The 18,736-nt window shown below is 34.2% G+C and overlaps 2 protein-coding genes across 3 annotated transcripts; one reads left to right on the top strand and one right to left on the bottom strand.

The window, feature by feature from the left end:
• The first annotated feature begins 2,976 nt into the window (after window positions 1-2,976).
• LOC141676736 (NAC domain-containing protein 73-like) lies at window positions 2,977-6,330 on the top strand. Of its 2 annotated transcripts, XM_074482441.1 has the most exons (4): window positions 2,980-3,085; window positions 3,159-3,330; window positions 4,979-5,168; window positions 5,459-6,330. In XM_074482441.1, the coding sequence occupies exons 2-4, from the start codon at window positions 3,208-3,210 to the stop codon at window positions 6,070-6,072; spliced, it is 927 nt and encodes a 308-aa protein (XP_074338542.1). In that variant the 5' UTR covers window positions 2,980-3,085; window positions 3,159-3,207; the 3' UTR covers window positions 6,073-6,330. The 2 variants fall into 2 exon arrangements, with proteins under 2 accessions (XP_074338543.1, XP_074338542.1); XM_074482442.1 differs by having other exon boundaries at window positions 2,977-3,330; window positions 4,991-5,168.
• Window positions 6,331-7,155: 825 nt separating this feature from the next.
• Window positions 7,156-18,529, bottom strand: LOC141678765 (uncharacterized). The gene is made up of 14 exons (XM_074485145.1): window positions 18,196-18,529; window positions 16,026-16,187; window positions 15,726-15,791; window positions 15,470-15,613; window positions 15,147-15,260; window positions 14,775-14,876; window positions 14,457-14,642; window positions 12,553-12,642; window positions 12,337-12,471; window positions 10,964-11,086; window positions 10,286-10,371; window positions 9,364-9,976; window positions 9,161-9,238; window positions 7,156-8,570 (listed from the first exon to the last, which is right to left on the bottom strand). The coding sequence occupies exons 1-14, from the start codon at window positions 18,454-18,456 to the stop codon at window positions 7,533-7,535; spliced, it is 3,198 nt and encodes a 1,065-aa protein (XP_074341246.1). The 5' UTR covers window positions 18,457-18,529; the 3' UTR covers window positions 7,156-7,532.
• Window positions 18,530-18,736: the final 207 nt, after the last annotated feature.

The following is an 18,736-nucleotide window of genomic DNA, read 5'->3' as shown; positions in this document are numbered from 1 at the left end:
GGTTTAATCATACTCTTCCACTTGCATTTGCTATTGTCGAATCCGAGAATGTTTCTAGTTGGGGGTGGTTCATGGATAGATTGAGGAGATTTGTGGAAGGTAGGAGACATGGGATTTGTGTCATTTCTGATAGACATGCTGGGATTATTGTTGCTATGCAACAGACAGGATGGTGCGAGCCCCTTGACCATCATAGATTTTGCATTAGACACCTCGCTCCAAATTTTTCTACTGCACATAGGAGAAAGGGATTGAAAAATAGGTTAGTTGAGTTGGCTTCTCAGGTGCAAGAGAAGAAGTTTGATTTTTTTATGGAAACAATTGTAGATTGTGGAGCCTAGGACGGCGGAATGGTTTGAGGATAAACCATAAAGTAAATGGTCTTTAGCATATGATGGAGGGAAACGTTTTGGCATGATGACCACCAATCATGCGGAAAGTTGGAACAATTCAATCCTTGATGCCAGAAAGCTCCCGATTAGTTCATTGGTTATAACACTATTTTTGAAGACGGTTGAGTATTTTAATGAAAGGCGTTTGGAAATTGCAACTGAATTATCTAAAGGTCCATTATTTACTAATCATGCAAGCAAGAGGTTGAGTCGGTCCATTGTGCGTGCTAGGGGTCATAGTATTAAAGTTTATGATCGAAATTCTTTGTTGTTTGAAGTAGTCACTAGGAAAGTTGACCAAAAGGGGGGGAATAAGCATACCGTTAGGATTCCCGAGTACTTATGTTCTTGTGAGAAATGGTAAACGTATCATATTCCTTGTTCTCATGTTATAGCATGTTGCGCGCATTTGAAATTGAGCCATGAATCGTTGGTTGAAGAAATCTATAGGTTAGAGAATGTATCGATGGTTTACAATGGTGTTTTCGAACCCATTCCGAGCAAAGGATATTTTCGTTGGCCGACGGGTATTAACTTTCCAAACGCGATTCATGATAAAGATGTTGAGAAAAAGAAAGGAAGAAGGAAGTCGACGAGGTATCAAAATGCGATGGATTTTCAAGCACCCAGGGGGAAAAATGAGTTGTTTTAGTGATTTGTTTAGTAATAATGTTTGCTAAAAAAATGTATTGGATTGGGAGATTTTTTATTGATTATTTTAATTTATTTGTGTGTTTTGTTATTGTTAATATAATCGAATGCTTTAATTCCGTGAAATAGGAAAAAAATTATAGTGTTTTTATGTATTTTTGTATAAAATTAAAAATTTCCGGTGTCTAGTGAAAAGAACAGTAGTTTCTGATGTTCACTGTGCAAAACGGGTCTTTAAATCGCGTTTAAAGTAAAACGTCGGATCGTCTTACGTTTTGGTCATAAACGTTTCTTCAACTTCCGTTTTACTTTTTTTATTATTTCAAAAAACAGAAAAATATTTCTTAGTGTGCCGTTTATTTTATTTATTTTATTTAAATAATAATCAGCATTTACCCTCTAAACGATTCTTTAACTTCCGTTTAAATTTTTTTAAAAAAAAAAAGAAAAACGGCTTTTTAACTTATGTTTTAGCTTAAATATATCGTTTATGTTTTTTTATTTTATTTTAATAAAATTGTCAGTATAACGGTTCATTAAGTGCCATTTTACTAACTTTCATTTCTTTTAAAAATGAAACGGTTTACGATACTAGGTTTTAGAGGTTTATACTGTACTCGTAACGGTACACGAAGTTCCGTTTTATGTTTAAAAAAAAAACAAAATGCTAGACGAACTTATGTTATGAGATGACAATCTGGACCATTATTTACACAAAAGTGACAAATAAGACAACCATCCTCTGGGGCGATCTAGCATAAGAAAAAAACTAAAATACCATATTTGTTGTAGTGCTGGTCAAAAAGCATGGGAAGCTCATGCAAATCATTAATCTTTTAACCAGATTATATAATCAGCCATGACCCATCCTAATCTATGTGAATTAGAATGAGATAGCAGCTACATGTATCGTGTGCGCGGTCTAGTACAGGAGAGTAGTCTACGTGAAGGAAAGGGTTACAGATAGAGTCAGAGAGAGAGCAGGTATAACTAGTGAGTGTTTGTTACTTTCACATATTGTTAATATGTATATATTACATTGTTTCATGTATATACACGCACCTGCATTAATCCATGTACAAATGAGCATGTCTTTAAGGAGACTCTAGGTTGCTCTCTCTTCCTCAAGGTGAAACGTCCCAATGAATTCAGCTCAGCTTGCCTCATCTCCACTCTACCTCTCCCGTTTGTCTAAACTATTTAGTTTAAATAATACATTGCCTTTTTAATTATTATTATGCACTTTTGTACTTGACATATAACTGAAAAAGAACATAATATTTGTAACATGCAATTTTTTTTTGTAAGTTCAGTTAATTTACAACTGCATATAGCCAGGTATTAATTGATATTATAACAAAACTAAGACAATTAGAACACCCTAATCTAAACATTAATCTTTAAATTTAAAAAAATCGTAGTGACACGAAGTATATATAACTCGTAATAATATTAATAATTGGGAATAAAACGGTTTCATGTCATCAGCATATTATCTTGGACCAAAAAGACTGTTAAACATATATTATATTATATACACGGTAACAAAATAGGGTATTTACAAAGGTTTTTTTTACATTGAAATCGTCGAAAATTTTCGTTACTTGTGCTTAAATATAAAATTTAGATTTTAGTCGCAAATTTGCATTTCTTCATTAATACATAAAGTTAGTAAGTAAAAGGTTTTACATTTTGTTGACAATTTTTTGTAGTTAAAATTTACTCGAAACAGGAAGATCTTAAATTAAATGGGTCAAATACACAACAACTGGTCTGTTTAAATTATTTACCCAAGTAGAAAAAAGCAGGGAAGGAAGACATATTCATGCAACACCTTCTAATTTTATGTGTATACACTTTAACAAACTCTTATTAAACTTGACGTCCAAGCAATCAGTTTGTTTATTTAGAAATATCCCTTTCCCTTTTCTCCATTTCTAACCCTATGAATAAACTCTGTCCCTCACTTTCTCAATATGTTGATCAATGACAACATATTCATAACCATTCCTTAGCTTAAAACTGATCTATATTTATAGTAGGTAACAATTGCAACAACTCTCCTTAACTGTTTTTTCTGCAACTCTTGTTATCTATATACTGCTTCGTGTGCAGAGGTGTTTAAGGAGAAGCTATAATTTCTGATGGGCCAAAGATACAGATAATGGAGATGGCATGGGGCAATGAATCTCCGGGCAGGGACGAACAGGCTATCGTAACAATGGAAAGAATTCAAACATTGACATGTCCTTCTTGTAGCCATAGCTTACAACTTCAAGATGATCAGGTAATTTTCTTTATTTTGTTTGATCAACTACTTTCTGTAAGACAGATATGAAAATACCTTCTCATTCTGAGGCAATTAACATAAACTTTTCTTTAAGTTGATATAAACGGTGGCCTCTTGGTCTGCTAGTATCTGTTGGAATAATCTTAAATTTAGTTATTAATTATTTGTTTATTTAATTATTTGATATTTAGCAATAGATTAATTATTAGAGAAAAATATTATTTTAGAATTGTTTAGTAGTGGGCTAGTGGAGTTATGGAGTAAATTATGGACATGTAATTTACCCATTAATTAGTAGTGGTTAGTTTTAGTAGTAGTTAGTTTTAATATGTTTGTAAAGCCTATATAATGGCTAGTTTATCTTGAGTTTTACAGGAGGAAAAGAAAACAAGAAATATAGCAGTACAAGTTCTCTCTTCAAAAATGTAGGTGTCTTCTTTTTGCTCTAAGTTTTTTCCAACATTGGTATCAGAGCTATATGTTCTAGGGCTTGTGAGACTTTTATAAAAATACATATATTTATATATATATATATATATATTAAGTATTTATGTGTGATTTCAAATGGCATTAAAAATTTCTCCATATATATTTAGTGAAGTATCAAGATGAAATGATAGGAGGAAAGTGCTCCAAAGTGTTTTTGGAGAGAAAGTGCTCCAAAGTGTTTTTGATGAGATAGTGCATCAAAATTGATGATAGGTGGAAAAGAAAAGAAAAGCAAGAGATCAATGAGGGAGGAAGAAATTGGAGGAAAAAATGAGGGACTGCTATTAGCTAAAGGTTCATCCTCAAAAGGCACAGGTAACAAAGTTCAATGCAACCATTGTCATAAGATGGGACATGAAGAAAAAGACTGCTGGTACAAAGGAAAGCCACAATGCTACAAATGCAAAAAATATGGGCATCTGGCAAAGAATTGTAGATTTCAGAATGATGAAGAAAGGATGGCACAATTGATCGAGGGAGAACCACTCCTTTAGAGTTGTGGAGAGAAAGTGCTCCAAAGTGTTTTTGGAGAGAAAGTGCTCCAAAGTGTTTTTGATGAGATAGTGCATCAAAATTGATGGTGGTGAGAAGTGCATCACAGGCGAAGAGAAAGTGCTTCGTAAATTTAAGATTATGGGGGTGAATGTTGGAATAATCTTAAATTTAGTTATTAATTATTTGTTTATTTAATTATTTGATATTTAGCAATAGATTAATTATTAGAGAAAAATATTATTTTAGAATTGTTTAGTAGTGGGCTAGTGGAGTTATGGAGTAAATTATGGACATGTAATTTACCCATTAATTAGTAGTGGTTAGTTTTAGTAGTAGTTAGTTTTAATATGTTTGTAAAGCCTATATAATGGCTAGTTTATCTTGAGTTTTACAGGAGGAAAAGAAAACAAGAAATATAGCAGTACAAGTTCTCTCTTCAAAAATGTAGGTGTCTTCTTTTTGCTCTAAGTTTTTTCCAACAGTATCTTCATCTTGTTTACAAGATGTGTGCGTGAGTGTGTTAATTATAAAAAAAAACACTCATGAACGGAACCGTTGCCACTATCTGGATTTTCTCATTATAACCTAAATAAAACTGTTTTTCAATCTGTCAATTCATTTTGTGTAAATTATGAGTAATTTCTATGCTTAAATCGATTAGGTGGGAGTTCAGCATCTGCCGGGATTACCAGCTGGAGTGAAGTTTGATCCATCTGATCAAGTAATTCTTCAACACTTGGAAGCAAAGGTGTTACATGAGAGTCAGAAGCTTCATCCTCTCATTGATAAGTTTATACCAACCCTTGAAGGAGAAAATGGAATTTGTTATACCCATCCTGATAAATTACCAGGTGATGATATATACATTTATAAGAATCATCTTTCTTTTCTTCTTTTTCCCTGTCTAGGATATGTTCAAGTCACTTCTTTTCTTTTGTTTGCTTTTCTTTTTCTCAACTATTACAATCAAATCATTCATGTGTTTCTGAATTATTGAATTATTGAAATATTATATTAGTGTAACTTCCATCTATATATATTATACATACTCCCATCTTATTACATCTATAGTATAACTTCTATCTTCATTATACATACTTAAATGAGAACTTCCAAAAAGCTTTTCGGTTGATGCATGCAGGAGTGAACAAGGATGGCCAAATTCGACACTTCTTTCACCGGCCATCGAAAGCATACACCACGGGAACAAGAAAACGAAGAAAAGTGCACACAGACGAAGTTGGTGGTGAGACAAGGTGGCACAAAACAGGAAAGACAAGGCCAGTTTTCATAGATGGAGTTTTAAAAGGTTTTAAGAAAATATTAGTACTTTATACAAACTACGGAAGACAAAAGAAGCCAGAGAAGACTAATTGGGTTATGCATCAATATCATCTTGGTAATAATGAGGAGGAGAAAGATGGAGAGTTAGTTGTTTCAAAAGTTTTTTACCAAACACAACCTAGACAATGTGCAGGCTCAAGTGTTAAGGCCATTAATGATAACGAGTCGTTGCAGCCTAACAAATTAGCATCATCAAGCAGTTTCAGTAGGCATGATACTAATCCTTCGATCAAAAATTCGGGTTTGATTCAGTTTTATAACCCTAGTTTTATCCCTTACAACAATGTTGGAGGACAGAATAGGGAAATGATGCAACCTCAGTCTCATTTGATACCAAACTTGACTTGTCAAGCTGATGGTCCATTGATTATTAATCTTTCAACAGCTGCAAACAAAGGTGGTAGCAGCTAACAAGGACTGCTTGTTTACTGATTGTTTAATTGTTGTAATAAACTATAACTGTTAGGTTAAACAGCTTGATTTTGTTAATGAGAGGTGGGGGCACTATTAATACACTAATTACACATGTATTTCTTGATTATACTTGTAATAATGTACATTATTTACACACACTTCACATATATAAAAGGGTTAATAGGTTGAGCATGACTACAAGTTGGAAGATAAACTTATGTTTTGGTGGCCAAGTTATTTTCTTGCTTTTTAGCATTTAGTAATGTTTAACGAAAGGGAAACATCACCACGTTCTCTAATGTAATATAATAGTAACAATATCCAAAAGTTTAACGTAAATTAACTGCTTTTGGTAACATCTAGATTTGTACTGATACTAATTTGTTGTGTATCCTTTCTGTTCTAGAACATAGTTTATACTTTAAAAGCGTCCACACCAATGTATAGCTGAAAAACAACCATCCGCTATAATTCCACCGAGAATATAAATTCTAAAAATGGTGAATTTAAATCCGGATAGATGACGTCTTCCCGGACATTCACAAAAAAAATCTATCGGTAAAAATTATATTAAATAGATGTAACAATCATTTGGAGGGACCGGGTTCTTAATAAACTTTTAGGCCTGCCAGAAAAAAGACTTAGTGTGACATTACCATGAAACATTACCATCTACACCAATACGAATACGAATACTAAAAAAAAATAACACAGCACAAGTCGACCATCCGACTAGATATTTGATACGTGTACAATAACGAGTGTTTAGCTTACTACAGAGCCATACGACTACAATGATAGGCATTAGATCCCATTTCGAGTTTACAAATAGATACCTTTCTTAAACAATGCCATCAGCTTTGAGTTTACCTTTCTTTGTTTCTTTGAGAATCATGATGCAGTGAAATGTGATTGGCAACAAATGTCCTCGACTTCTCATCAAAGCCCCAATGGACTTTGATTTTAATGTCATAATACTAGAAAAAGCTGAAACTTCAGTCCAGATATTGAAATTGTATTGGCATCGAGTATCATGCACTTGAACCAGGAAGTAAAAGGGCAGATGTAAAATTCGAATAATACACCATCAAGCACATAGAAAATCCTGCATTCCATCTCTTTCAACAGTACTCTGCTAAACATACTCGGCCACCACAATTTACATTCAGAATATTGAAGTACAGATAGTTGACTATTGCAACATCATGATTTACCGAGAATCTAATAATACTAACACAAGAAAAAGGAACTTCATACAACAAAACATCACAACCAGAAGATAAAGGAAAATAAGTTCAACAGACTGCATACTTAAGAAACCACTTCCAAATTTTCACAAACGCCAAAGAACTCTTGGGTGATTAATGAGATGAAAATGTACGTGGTGTAATAATAGTCTACCTATTTCTCAACTGCTCAGTACAGGGGCCTTCCTCACCAAGCCCATAATCTGAAATTTATGATTTCTGAAGCACACATTTCTCGTAGAGAGCAACAAAGTCCTTCTTGGTTGGATTCTTCAGCTCAAGTACCTCAGCACCAAAATTATGTTTCGTGAGCTCCTGTTTAAGTTTCAGGACAGTGAACTTTGTGTAATCTTCGGAACTAGTTTGTTGGCTATTGCTCACTTCTTCACCCCTAAAAAAGGAACCACCGTCTTCTGGTGCTTTTAGAGGGCTGGTTGTACTTCTTGTTCTCTTGTTTCCTCTTATTTTTCCGTCATTGAAATCCATATCATGGACAGACTCCACACCCCCTTCATTTTCATCCACTCTCACCCTTTTTCCACGTGAAGCAGTTTTAAGCTTGCTATCCAGCGCTGTTTCATTGAGACGTACTGTAGTCATCTGCTGCTGAAGTAAATCTAATTTACCTTGTGTAGCTTGCAGCTGAACAGAGAGTGACTCTGCCCTGTTAGTTGCCTCTGCACGTGCAGCACGTTCAGTCTCTAGAAGACTCTCAAGGACTTGAACAGTATCTGCCCTCTCTTCATTGTTTGATTTCAATAGTGACTCTATTTCAGTTTCCCTTTCTTCAACCCGTGCTTCCAGTATTGCAACTTTAGATACTGCTTCCAACTCGGCAACTCTGTATCTCTCTAATTCGTCAGCCAGGTGTGCTTTTTGCCTTTCCAAACTTTCGAGATGCCTCTCAGCCCTCTCAATTTGATTCTGTCTTTCCATTGCTGCCCTCTGAGCATCACTTTTCTCTTTTTGAGCAGTAACCGCTTCAGCTCGTGCTTTGTCAGCCAACTCAGTAGCCCGTTTAGCTTCTTTCTCAGCATCTTTGCATCTTTTTTGGACCTCCTCAAACCGATTAAATTCAGAGCGGTACTTCTCTTCCAGATAAACTTTTTCCTGTTCCATAATTCTAGCCTCCCTTTCAAATGACTGTGCCGTTGCATTCAAGCTTTCCAATTTTTCACTCAAGTCCCTAATTTCATGCTTAAGACTTGCTATCTCCACATCATAGCTTTTAATCTTTGATTCTGCAGCCTGCAAAGAGCAAATTAATGCCAACATGAGCATGTATGCTGATCCAGGCAATTTGTTCTATTAATTTATTTCAAATCAGCCAGGTTAAGAAAATTTGCTATTCTATTTTATACCAATGAGCTACTATCTGTAAAATATAGATCAGCCAGGTTAAGAAAATTTGCTATTCTATTTTATACCAATGAGCTACAATCTGTAAAATATAGATAAATTTGTTATTCTATATTTACCAATGAGCAACCATCTGAAAAATAAACATACTAATAGATGTGATGTCATCTATAGCTGGAAAGGGATAACTGCCTTAATTATCTTCAAAATTCTAAACAGAGTTTAAAAAAAAAAGAGAAAATATATATATATATATATGTGTGTGTGTGTGTTAGTGTGTGTGTTTGTCATTGAACTCGGCGAACCATATCTTCAAAATTGATAAACATGTATGCTACACATCTGACAGCACACAACCCATTCATGGGCCAAAATTTCAAACATTCTATGTTTTTCACATACCATGAACCAAAATCTTACTTCTCCTAAATGGAAAATTTGCAGCTTTATGTTTGTAAAGAAAGCAATGAAAACCTGACCTTCATCTCTAAACTTAAAGTCGTCACTCTCTGTTCAGCACGTTCTATCTTTGCTGACTTATCTTTTATTTCCTCCTCCTGCAATTCCATTGATAAACAACATTAACAGAGACACTTAATATCTTGCGATGTACAAATTGATATTGAACAACACAGTTCTCTGTTTGCAACTCTGCATGACATTAATATGAAGAAAAATATACCTTATCGGCAAGTACAACAGAAAATTCATCTCTCAGAGCATCTTCCCTCAGTTGTGTTTGTTTGTTTGAGCGTTCTTGCACAGCTGCTGCCTTCTCAAGAGCATTTTTTGCTTCTCTAACAGCAATGTCGTATTTCCTTTTCCACTCCCCTGCCTCGTCTTGAGCAGATATACACTGTTCTTGAGCAGCAGCCAATCTTGCCTCCGCAGCATTGCTCCTGGACCTAAGAATCGCAAGTTCAGAACTGACCTGGTCTTCCCCTGCTTTCTGCTTCGATAGAAGGTTTTCGTACTTTCTTTTCCATTCTATTCCGTCATGCCGAGCTGAATCAACAGCTTTCGATAAACTAGAACATCTCTCTTCCAATGAGCTACATTTACTCTGCAGATTGGAAATGCGGTTCATATAGTCATCGGAGATCCTTTTCTTGTCAGTTATAGCATCCTCGTACCGTTTCAAGTATTCGGATTTATACTTTTCACTAGCTTCTAGTTGCTTGTTAAGTAATCCCATTTTATCTTCAATTGAACGGCACTTCAGAATAATGGAACTCTTTTCATTTCCAATACGATCCATTTGCTTCTTAATAAGGTCAAGAACTGGACCTTCTAAACTGAAGAAATCCAAAACAAAATCAAATGAAAAACAGCCGATAACTAAAAAAACATGTGCGTATGAGAGAAGCTTTGTCTACAGGCCTGGTTAAGGTTGAGGAATTGAGTTACAGAAGAATAAAACTTATAGTCCATTCTGAATCGCAAACAGAAAATGGAAGAATTCCTTACCATAATTGGTAACACACACATGTACGTATATTAGTCTTACAACAATAGCAGAGAAAATTTGCTATATCCACAAAACTATAGCAATGAGCTCTTAGTCTGACACCTTAAAGAAAACTAGAAAAATAAAATAGACAAACCTTTGTTGCAAGAAAACAGTCCACTTCCGCCATTTTTCTGGACCATGAGAGGAAGCTTCATATTTAGATAAAAGGCCTTCTAGAACCTGTATGCAGTTATTATGGGAAATTTATCAGACTTGACATGCATATGTTATAATCCAATTTTAAAAAAAAATGAGAAATTGTCAAAGTAGATACATAGTTGACAGATGAACATAAAATTAAGTATATGCAACCTCAAGAAAAGCCACAGAAATTCGTCATATCTGAAAAATTACTTTGCTAATCATAATGTTGAACATCCACGCGATACTTTTTCTCGAGTAAGATATGACCAAGGCACAACGTTTAAATAGTTACATACTAACAAATATTTCTTAGTGACCCGCTCACATTCATCAGGTGCGAACAATTGGTGTTTGCATTTCAAGAAAGCAATATTATGTTTCTTATCGGGTATATGACAATATGTTCTAGTACCAATTATTATTGCTGTTAATACTCCATTGCTTGCATTGTGCTTAAGAAAAGAGTGCACAATTTATGGGGAAATGTGTATATATAAAACAATAAGAGGACAAACAAATGAGTTGTCAACCTATGATTAACAATCTAAAAATGACTGTCTTGATTAATAGTGTAAAAAAAGATTAATATCAAATGAAATCCAAGGATGTCTCTATAGAAAATCACTACCTTGATGACATTATCTACTTTGGCATCAGAAGCATTGCAAGCTGCTCTCAGTTCCTTTTCCATGCTCTGTATCGCATTCGAACATTGTAAGTATGCCTCCCTATAAGCGTCCTTTTTGTAATCCTGCATTAGTTGTAAGCCACAGATCTGAATTTCATCAACCAATTACAAGTAGATGGGGGTAAAGATTTTGTGTCCAATGACATTCATATAAGTTCAGGACTCTATCAAATCATGATTTTGTTCACGGATGAAACAAAAATATTATTCATAAGGATAAGATGCACCTAAAGTTTCCATATCTTGCTTTGAATATGATAGTGAAGGAAGAGTTAACCGATAGAAAGTGTGATATACTGATATGTGTTTTGAGAAGTTAAGTTTTTTAGGAATTTTGTTAGCAGAGATATTAGCAGAAACAATCCATGATAAAGGAGGAGCAAGGCAAAAGTTATTCCTACTTTAGTTGGGATCTTTGGTCCCTCTTAGTAGAAATGATCACAACCTAAATACAAGAGGTCTTAAAGGAGCGAGACAACTATTTAGGAGGGGAACAGTAAGTGATCTCAGAACTATGCGCTGAGTTGTTGTGGGACTCTGTCAGATTCTTGGAATTTGTATATAAATCTAAACAATATTATTAAATCCAAAACATTAAAAGTTTTGGTCAGTTAGTCGGTTGTACGGGCCGGTCGACGGGCCTATGTATTCAAAACCAAATTTCATGGGCCTGATTATTGTAAAACATTATCATAATTAAAACATATCTAACTATTCTAATATATACACATCTCTAGGGCTTACCAATTTTAAGATAGTATTTAAATGGGCCTCTTTATTATAAACCTGTATTAACAGGCCTGATTTTAATAAATACATATTTCACCTAAACACATTTTTAAAACAACCTTATTTTTTTTTAAAAAAATAACAGGCCTAATTATTTTAAAAACTATTTTATTTAAAATCCATACAACTCAAATTCTAAAAAAAACTCAAAAACAAAAGTATATATATACTTACAAAATATAAAAATAAGAATACTAAAATATTAGAACAAATAACCCGTGGGATAATATAAACTTGTACTTATTTAGATTTAAGGGGCTAATTTTGTATCAAAACAGCTCAGAAACATGTCAAACTCACAAGACAACATACCTACTCCATGATAATTAGAAGACAAGAATTTCAGTTACGCAGAATATAAATGTAACCATTAAACCTGAAAAGGAATCCACAAATTTGCTTCTGGACCAAAGATTAAATAGATCGTAAAAGTGATGTTAAACATATGACTTGTTTCAAATCATTTCAGGAAAAAAGTGATTCTGGTGTATCAACAAATTCTAATAGTACAAACAAAAATTTACCTCAAATGCCTTCTTCAAAAAGTGCTGGAGACGGATTTCATGTTTCTGCCTGGTAGCACCTGTCCCGACGGCAGTCGCATCGAATGCAGCCATTGCTTTGCGGACAGCTTCTTCATGTGCTTCTCTCAATGAACCCTACATCCATTCAAAAGTTTAAAAAAAATGCGATGTTTGAACACTAGTTGAAGAATTAAGATTGGAAAAGGTAGAACGTACTTCCTCGGGAGGTTTTGAGCGGTCAAAGGTCGACATATACACTTCAGCAGCTAAATCATACGCTCTCTGACACTCTGCTTCCTCTACACTCTGCAGAACTTAAATAGTTCAAACACAGATTTTGGAGAACATAACACTTAATATGAGCTCCTAGAAGAAAATCTGATATGCAGCAGCAGAAGATACACTTTACTTGAATGAATACACGTACAAACACAAACACAAACACAAAAATATTGGAAACCTTTTCACAACTTTCCTATTCAGTTTTCCGGTCTCCAGCCGATAAAAATTAGAGCCACGTCGATATTGGCTTTATATCAATGTTAGGAAACCCATTTTTATGTGTAAAACCATTTCAAGTACTACATAAATGGTTACAAATTTTGTCAAATCATAAAGCAGGTTAGCAACCACCAAAAATCATTAGGCAGCCAAGTAAAGCTTTTTAGAATATTTTTTTGTCTGTTTGTAATTGTTGTTATTAATATTCTATTATTCTATTTTCCTGGGGTTTGGATGGACAGAGCAATCAATAAAGTTTATGACATAAGATTTATCCTAAAACTCATACAGGGTAAGAAAATAAAAACATGTCAAACTTGTGAACAGGTCTATTTTATGACAAAATGACCATGTCATACTATTATCCTTGTTGTAAAAAAAACTTTTTGAGCTCCTAGCCAAGTAATTATAAGCTGCAGAAGTAGATAAAGAACATAATGAATACCATCTAAGTACCCAACAACAACAATGTTCAATAAACTTTAAAGACGCTTCTTTCATACTCAGTTGTTTAGTCTCGACCAATTAGTAAAATAGGGACATATATATTAGCTTTGTATCAATGTTCGGCGAACCGTGCTCACATGTACAACTGTCTTGGATACTAATTAAATGTCTACAATTTTATTCAGCAGTAAAGCAGGTCAGGCAACCACTATAAATCATTAAGCAGTTAAGCACAAATCTTTATAAATATTAAACAATTTTTATTGTTCTTATTTTATTTGGGGGGGGGTCAAACTTTATGACATGACAGTCATTTTGAAAAACATGAACTTTTTAACATGGCAGTAATCCTAAAACACTTGGAGGGTAAGAAAATAGATAACAATTAATTTTTGGTGACAAAATTATCTTAGATCATCACATACAGGGTAAGAAATTTCTTTTTATTGACAATCCAATGACCAAATTTAAATTTGTGTTTAATAGTATGCGTTGCTAAGCTTGTTATAATTATTTGTCGTGTATATGAAAATCTATTTGAGCATCAAAACTACTCTTAACTGATCTTAGAATCAAACTAATAATGACCAGAACAACATCAAACTTTTAAGTGCCAGAACGTTGGTCACGGCTTTCATTACTTGACAAGTATTAAAACATGAAGTTCTTAAAATTTTCAACATAAGCACTTTGATCCAGTAACTGGAACGCTAATACTGATCAAGAGACTTAACATTCTTCTGTTATACATATTAGAATATAGTACATAAGTTGTTTAATGGAGAAATATAGCACACTATATGCCCCAGTTTGGTTGGGTATTTTATCCCCATATAGCTAATAAGAGGAGACAACGCTCCAACATATACCTGTGTGTGTGTGCGTATTTTTCTGAATATTAATGAATGAATAAGTATCTAGCAAATACATGGTGTGTGTGTGTGTTTTGCTGGATAATGTACATATAAATTTCCGTTATAATAAGCAAAACCTCTTAACTATATAAACCTCTCAACTATATAGATATCATATGGTTTTTATTTGGTAAGAAATGCCAATAAAGTCTCACTTCGACTCATGCTACAAATGTAAAAAAAATAGCATAAATGTGTAACACATACAATAAGAATAGATAATACGTCACACATGGGGAGCAAAAAATAAAGACCAACCTGCCATGAGGATGTTATAGTTGGCACGACACCTTTGTTAAGTGCATCTAGGTAGGACTGAGTTATCCGAGCAAAAATAGGTCCAGTCATTACTGTACCCCCTACCTGTTTTGGCCTAGTTCTTTCAAAAATAAATTTTGTCAAAGCATCCAAACCAGATCGGAATTCAGGTCTTAAATTCTTAACCTGCATAGTAGGAAAAGATTTCACCAATACAATAAAAAAAACTATCATAAAAGTTAATGGAACACTTTTCAATACGACAAAACTAACCAAAAGACAATTTTTATTTCAAATACTACAAGAGCAGGTACTCACAGGAATTTGATCAAGCTTCTGGAGATCATTTTCGTTGCTCAAAGGACGTACAAGGGGAAAACATTCTCTGTCTGGAAAAAGAGCTCGAATAGATTCTCTGATCTAGTTATGATGGAATGAGAATCAATCAATCAACATTTGACATGTAAAAAGGTAGCATTTAACCACATATAAGCTCGAGTTAACACAGAGATTATACCAGCATATCTACATTTCTAATAAAAGATAGAGAGTCATCCTAATCACGATCGCTAATTTGATATTTAGTAAATAATTTACATAAAGTAATCATTTCATTTACTATAGAGAACTGGATAAATCATCCAAGCATGTATTTTTATCAGCATATATTATATTATACTGATGACCAACCTCATTTTTTGCAGCCACGTCTCTCTTGCTGCCTTGAACTGGCCTCAAAGCAATCTCTAGGTAGTCACGGGGTGTTATTCTCCTATTGTCCTCCACCAAGTCCAGATAGAAGTCCTACAAACACAAGTGAATAGCTAAAACTAGGTCTACAAAGAGATGTATCATCAGCAACGAACATACAAGAAGTATAGGAGCAGGTTGATAATTTAGAAAAAAAAGGATACGAACAAATTTCGGAAACAATAAGGTGAGTGGGTGGCTGGGCACGGGTGCACACGAATTTACAGAACATATACATATATATACACACGATAAAAACTTACCCTTAGAAGCCAGACAAAAATTGGGGAGAACTGGCCAATCTCAGAAGCAGTGCTCTTTTCCCCCGAGGCTCTAACACGTATACGTTTACTCATTTCAGTGACAAGCGAAAGGCGATCAAGAGCAGCTTCATCAATTCCACCCATCTGAAGTAGATGAACTTTGTATGAGAAATTACAAGATAGATCCCACAGGTATGAAAATTTAGAAGCAAAGAACACAAATATAGAGCAAAGGCTTACAATAAATTCTATCTACCTGGTTGTATATGAACATGCTCGATAATAGGACAGCTAATGAAAATATCTGTGTGCTGTAAGTTCCCTGCCAAAGAACTCAGGAAAAGGAAAAGAAATGCAATTAAATAACAGAACACCAAAAGAAAATAAAACGTCAAAAAATAATTAGACGGGTAACACAGTGATCAAACTATTTTGAGAATACTGAAATAAGAAATGTCCAATAGATTCTTGAGGATAAAAGAAAGCTCAACAATCAATACTGGTACCAAACATAAGCAATATGTAAACATCAGAATCGGATGATATAAAAGCTAACCGTTTGATCGTAAGCATCAATCCCTTCACTATCTAGCAATAGGAGGTTGTATACGGTGCCATCAAGAGCAGTCCTCCTAATAGGAGTACTCCACAGCCAAAGGCCTTTTGTACATGGTCGATGAGTTGCCGCCACCTGAAATCCACTGCTCTGTCCAAGAAGCTACAACAAGCAAATTGCAGCAGCACAGTCGAGTGAAAGATTTCAGAATACTCTAGGATATTCCATGTCTCAAAATAATAAAAAGATAAATTTATTTATTTTTTTATGAGTTCTAGTGGAACAAGATATGCTGATAGAGTAGTTATATCTGTAACCAAGTAACTTGTAATATCTAGAGCTGTCCATACAAATCTAAACTACTACTAATCACTGAATTGGGCCTAAGACCGATAAACAGCAACGAAAAATAATGCAGATGTAATCCTACCTGTGAGTCACATTTCTTTCCTAGACATGTTTGCACAAATATGAGGACAGAAAATTATTTTGGCCTTCAGTTATTAGATATTGGGAAGTCGGAGACTCAAAATACAAGTCAAGCTTTAGTGGTGACTCTTAGTGAAATAGCTTCTATTTATCTACAGCCACATATTTCAACAAATATATACATTGGTTATCCAAACGAGGCTTTCGCAGAGATATCAAGACCTCATTATAAAACCTATGCCAAATCTACATCTAAAACTTATCATTAATGTACCCATTATTAATATCTCAAAAACAATGTCCTGTTTCAATAAAATTAAAACTTCTTATGCAATTAAACCCATCAATCAAATTTTTCACAAGTAAGATGTTGATAGTTAGTACTATTAAAAAACAAAAGCTTTTGTTTCGGGTTAAGCAACTTATGCCACAGGTTCATCTTTATTTATAAGATCGCAACATTCTAAAGCCAGATAATCTATAAAACCCACAATAATTTCACTATAACCCTCCGACTTGATAGATATAATACATACTTATCATTTCGCAACTAATATTTCACTACAGATTCTAAAAAAGAATTGTACTCAAGTAAAAATAATAACAAACTTTAATCTCCCAATACACCATAATCAGGCCATTTAATAGATGACACTAGATTGTGTCTTGATAGTAGACAATTATTTCAAATGACATGATTGTGTTAACATCTCAAATTCTCAAGCTTGGGGCCTTGGGCATTCTTAAAATACAAGGAAATGAACGGAATTATTTGAATACTAGGAATTGAATTAATCTAAATCCAGATTATTTTGAAAATCAAATCATATTACTTAGACCAAATTCCATCATTGAAAATGAAATTCCAGTATCAGAAGTTCCAAACATGCCATAAATGTTTTAAGTATCTGTTTTACATGAACATTTCAATCATCTAACGTCTCCATGTAACACTTCAAACTTAGGAAAAAATAAAATTTAAGAGTACAACATTTAAAGAATTCCCTAAATAAAAAATTTCGGTTAACAATCATGTTGACAAGCTTAACATACACCTCGACCTTGCTTGAGACGTACATACTATATCTTTCCATAAGCAAACAGTCTAGAAATCCACGTTGATGTTTCGATAAAAATTACTTATCACTTATATTGATTTTACATCTTCTAAGTGAGTATATCATTTTAACTTAGGGAACTTTACATCTCCCGAGTGAGTATATGATTTTTACTTATAAAATTATAAAGTTCCATCAAAACCGTGGAAAAGTTACATAGAACACACAATAAACTCATATCTTCTATATCATCTTCGAATTAATGCCTTTATCAATTTTATCACCTTACTAACCCTCAATGAGATCAACTTCCAGTAATATAAAGACAATAACTACGAGTACAATTTGTTTCTCAAGAAGTATCAATCATAAACCTTATTTAAGTTCATAAATTAATTCCACAAACGTAATATCAACTCATAACATATACATTATCAATTAAATTGTTTGTTATAACTCATAAATTAACAGAAATAAATTCCACGAAAACTCGAAATTAGTTACTACAATGCCTAAATAAAACCTCAAATAATATTCCGTAAAACCCTAACATCGGAACAATCCCTATACCGAACACAAAAACATCACCTAATTCAACCACTAACAAAACCAGCATCAATTCAATTTCTAAAACCCTAGAATTCAGTGACAACAATTTACGAAAACTCAAAACTCGAAAAAACCTGATTTAAAATGAAGCTTTTGCCTTGTCGAGCCCGACCGCAGACCGAAACAACACCAACAGGCTCTTTCAACAGTTGAAGCACCGCAACCGCCTCTGGATCCATCTTGAACTTGCCATTCTCGTCGCAATACACCAGGCGTATCGGTCTTGGAGGGCCTGAAGCGACCGGAGGCGTCGCGGTGTACGGTGGGTACGGCGGTGGCTCCGGAGATTCCGGCGCCGGCGAGTCGGTGGCGCCTCGGTTGAAGAATCTTAGCATTTTGGGATGTGTGTTAGTGTGTGTGGTTTAGTGGTTTTATTTGGGAAAGTTTAAAGGAAAAGAGGGAAAAATGGGTGGAAGGGGAGTATTTATTTTGATTTTTAAAGCTCTAAATTATGTCTCATTTTTGTTAACATTATTGCTAAATGCAGTAAAATTTTACTCCGTGCAGTAATCTGTAATTACAGTCCCCGCCATCTTAGTTAAATGCCCCTAGTTTTCTTCTATAATGCTGTATATCCTCTTTCCTCCCTTAAATGCTCTGCACGAAAAACAATAA

This window comes from Apium graveolens, chromosome 8, assembly GCF_009905375.1.
Source record: "Apium graveolens cultivar Ventura chromosome 8, ASM990537v1, whole genome shotgun sequence".
Classification (NCBI taxonomy): Eukaryota; Viridiplantae; Streptophyta; class Magnoliopsida; order Apiales; family Apiaceae; genus Apium; species Apium graveolens.
Note: the sequence above shows the minus strand (reverse complement) of the source record. Positions and strands in the feature narration are given on the sequence as shown.

Bases quoted from the DNA above. Each gene is read 5' to 3' on its own strand.
- LOC141676736 (XM_074482441.1), top strand. From the start codon at position 3,208: ATGGAGATGGCATGGGGCAATGAATCTCCGGGCAGGGACGAACAGGCT. The intron at 3,331-4,978 runs GTAATTTTCTTT...TAAATCGATTAG, and splicing joins TACAACTTCAAGATGATCAG to GTGGGAGTTCAGCATCTGCC. The intron at 5,169-5,458 runs GTGATGATATAT...TGATGCATGCAG, and splicing joins CCATCCTGATAAATTACCAG to GAGTGAACAAGGATGGCCAA.
- LOC141678765 (XM_074485145.1), bottom strand. From the start codon at position 18,456: ATGCTAAGATTCTTCAACCGAGGCGCCACCGACTCGCCGGCGCCGGAA. The intron at 12,643-14,456 runs GTTGGTCTTTAT...TAAGTTCTGCAG, and splicing joins CTATAACATCCTCATGGCAG to AGTGTAGAGGAAGCAGAGTG. The intron at 11,087-12,336 runs GTAAATTTTTGT...CAACTAATGCAG, and splicing joins TTTTGAAGAAGGCATTTGAG to GATTACAAAAAGGACGCTTA.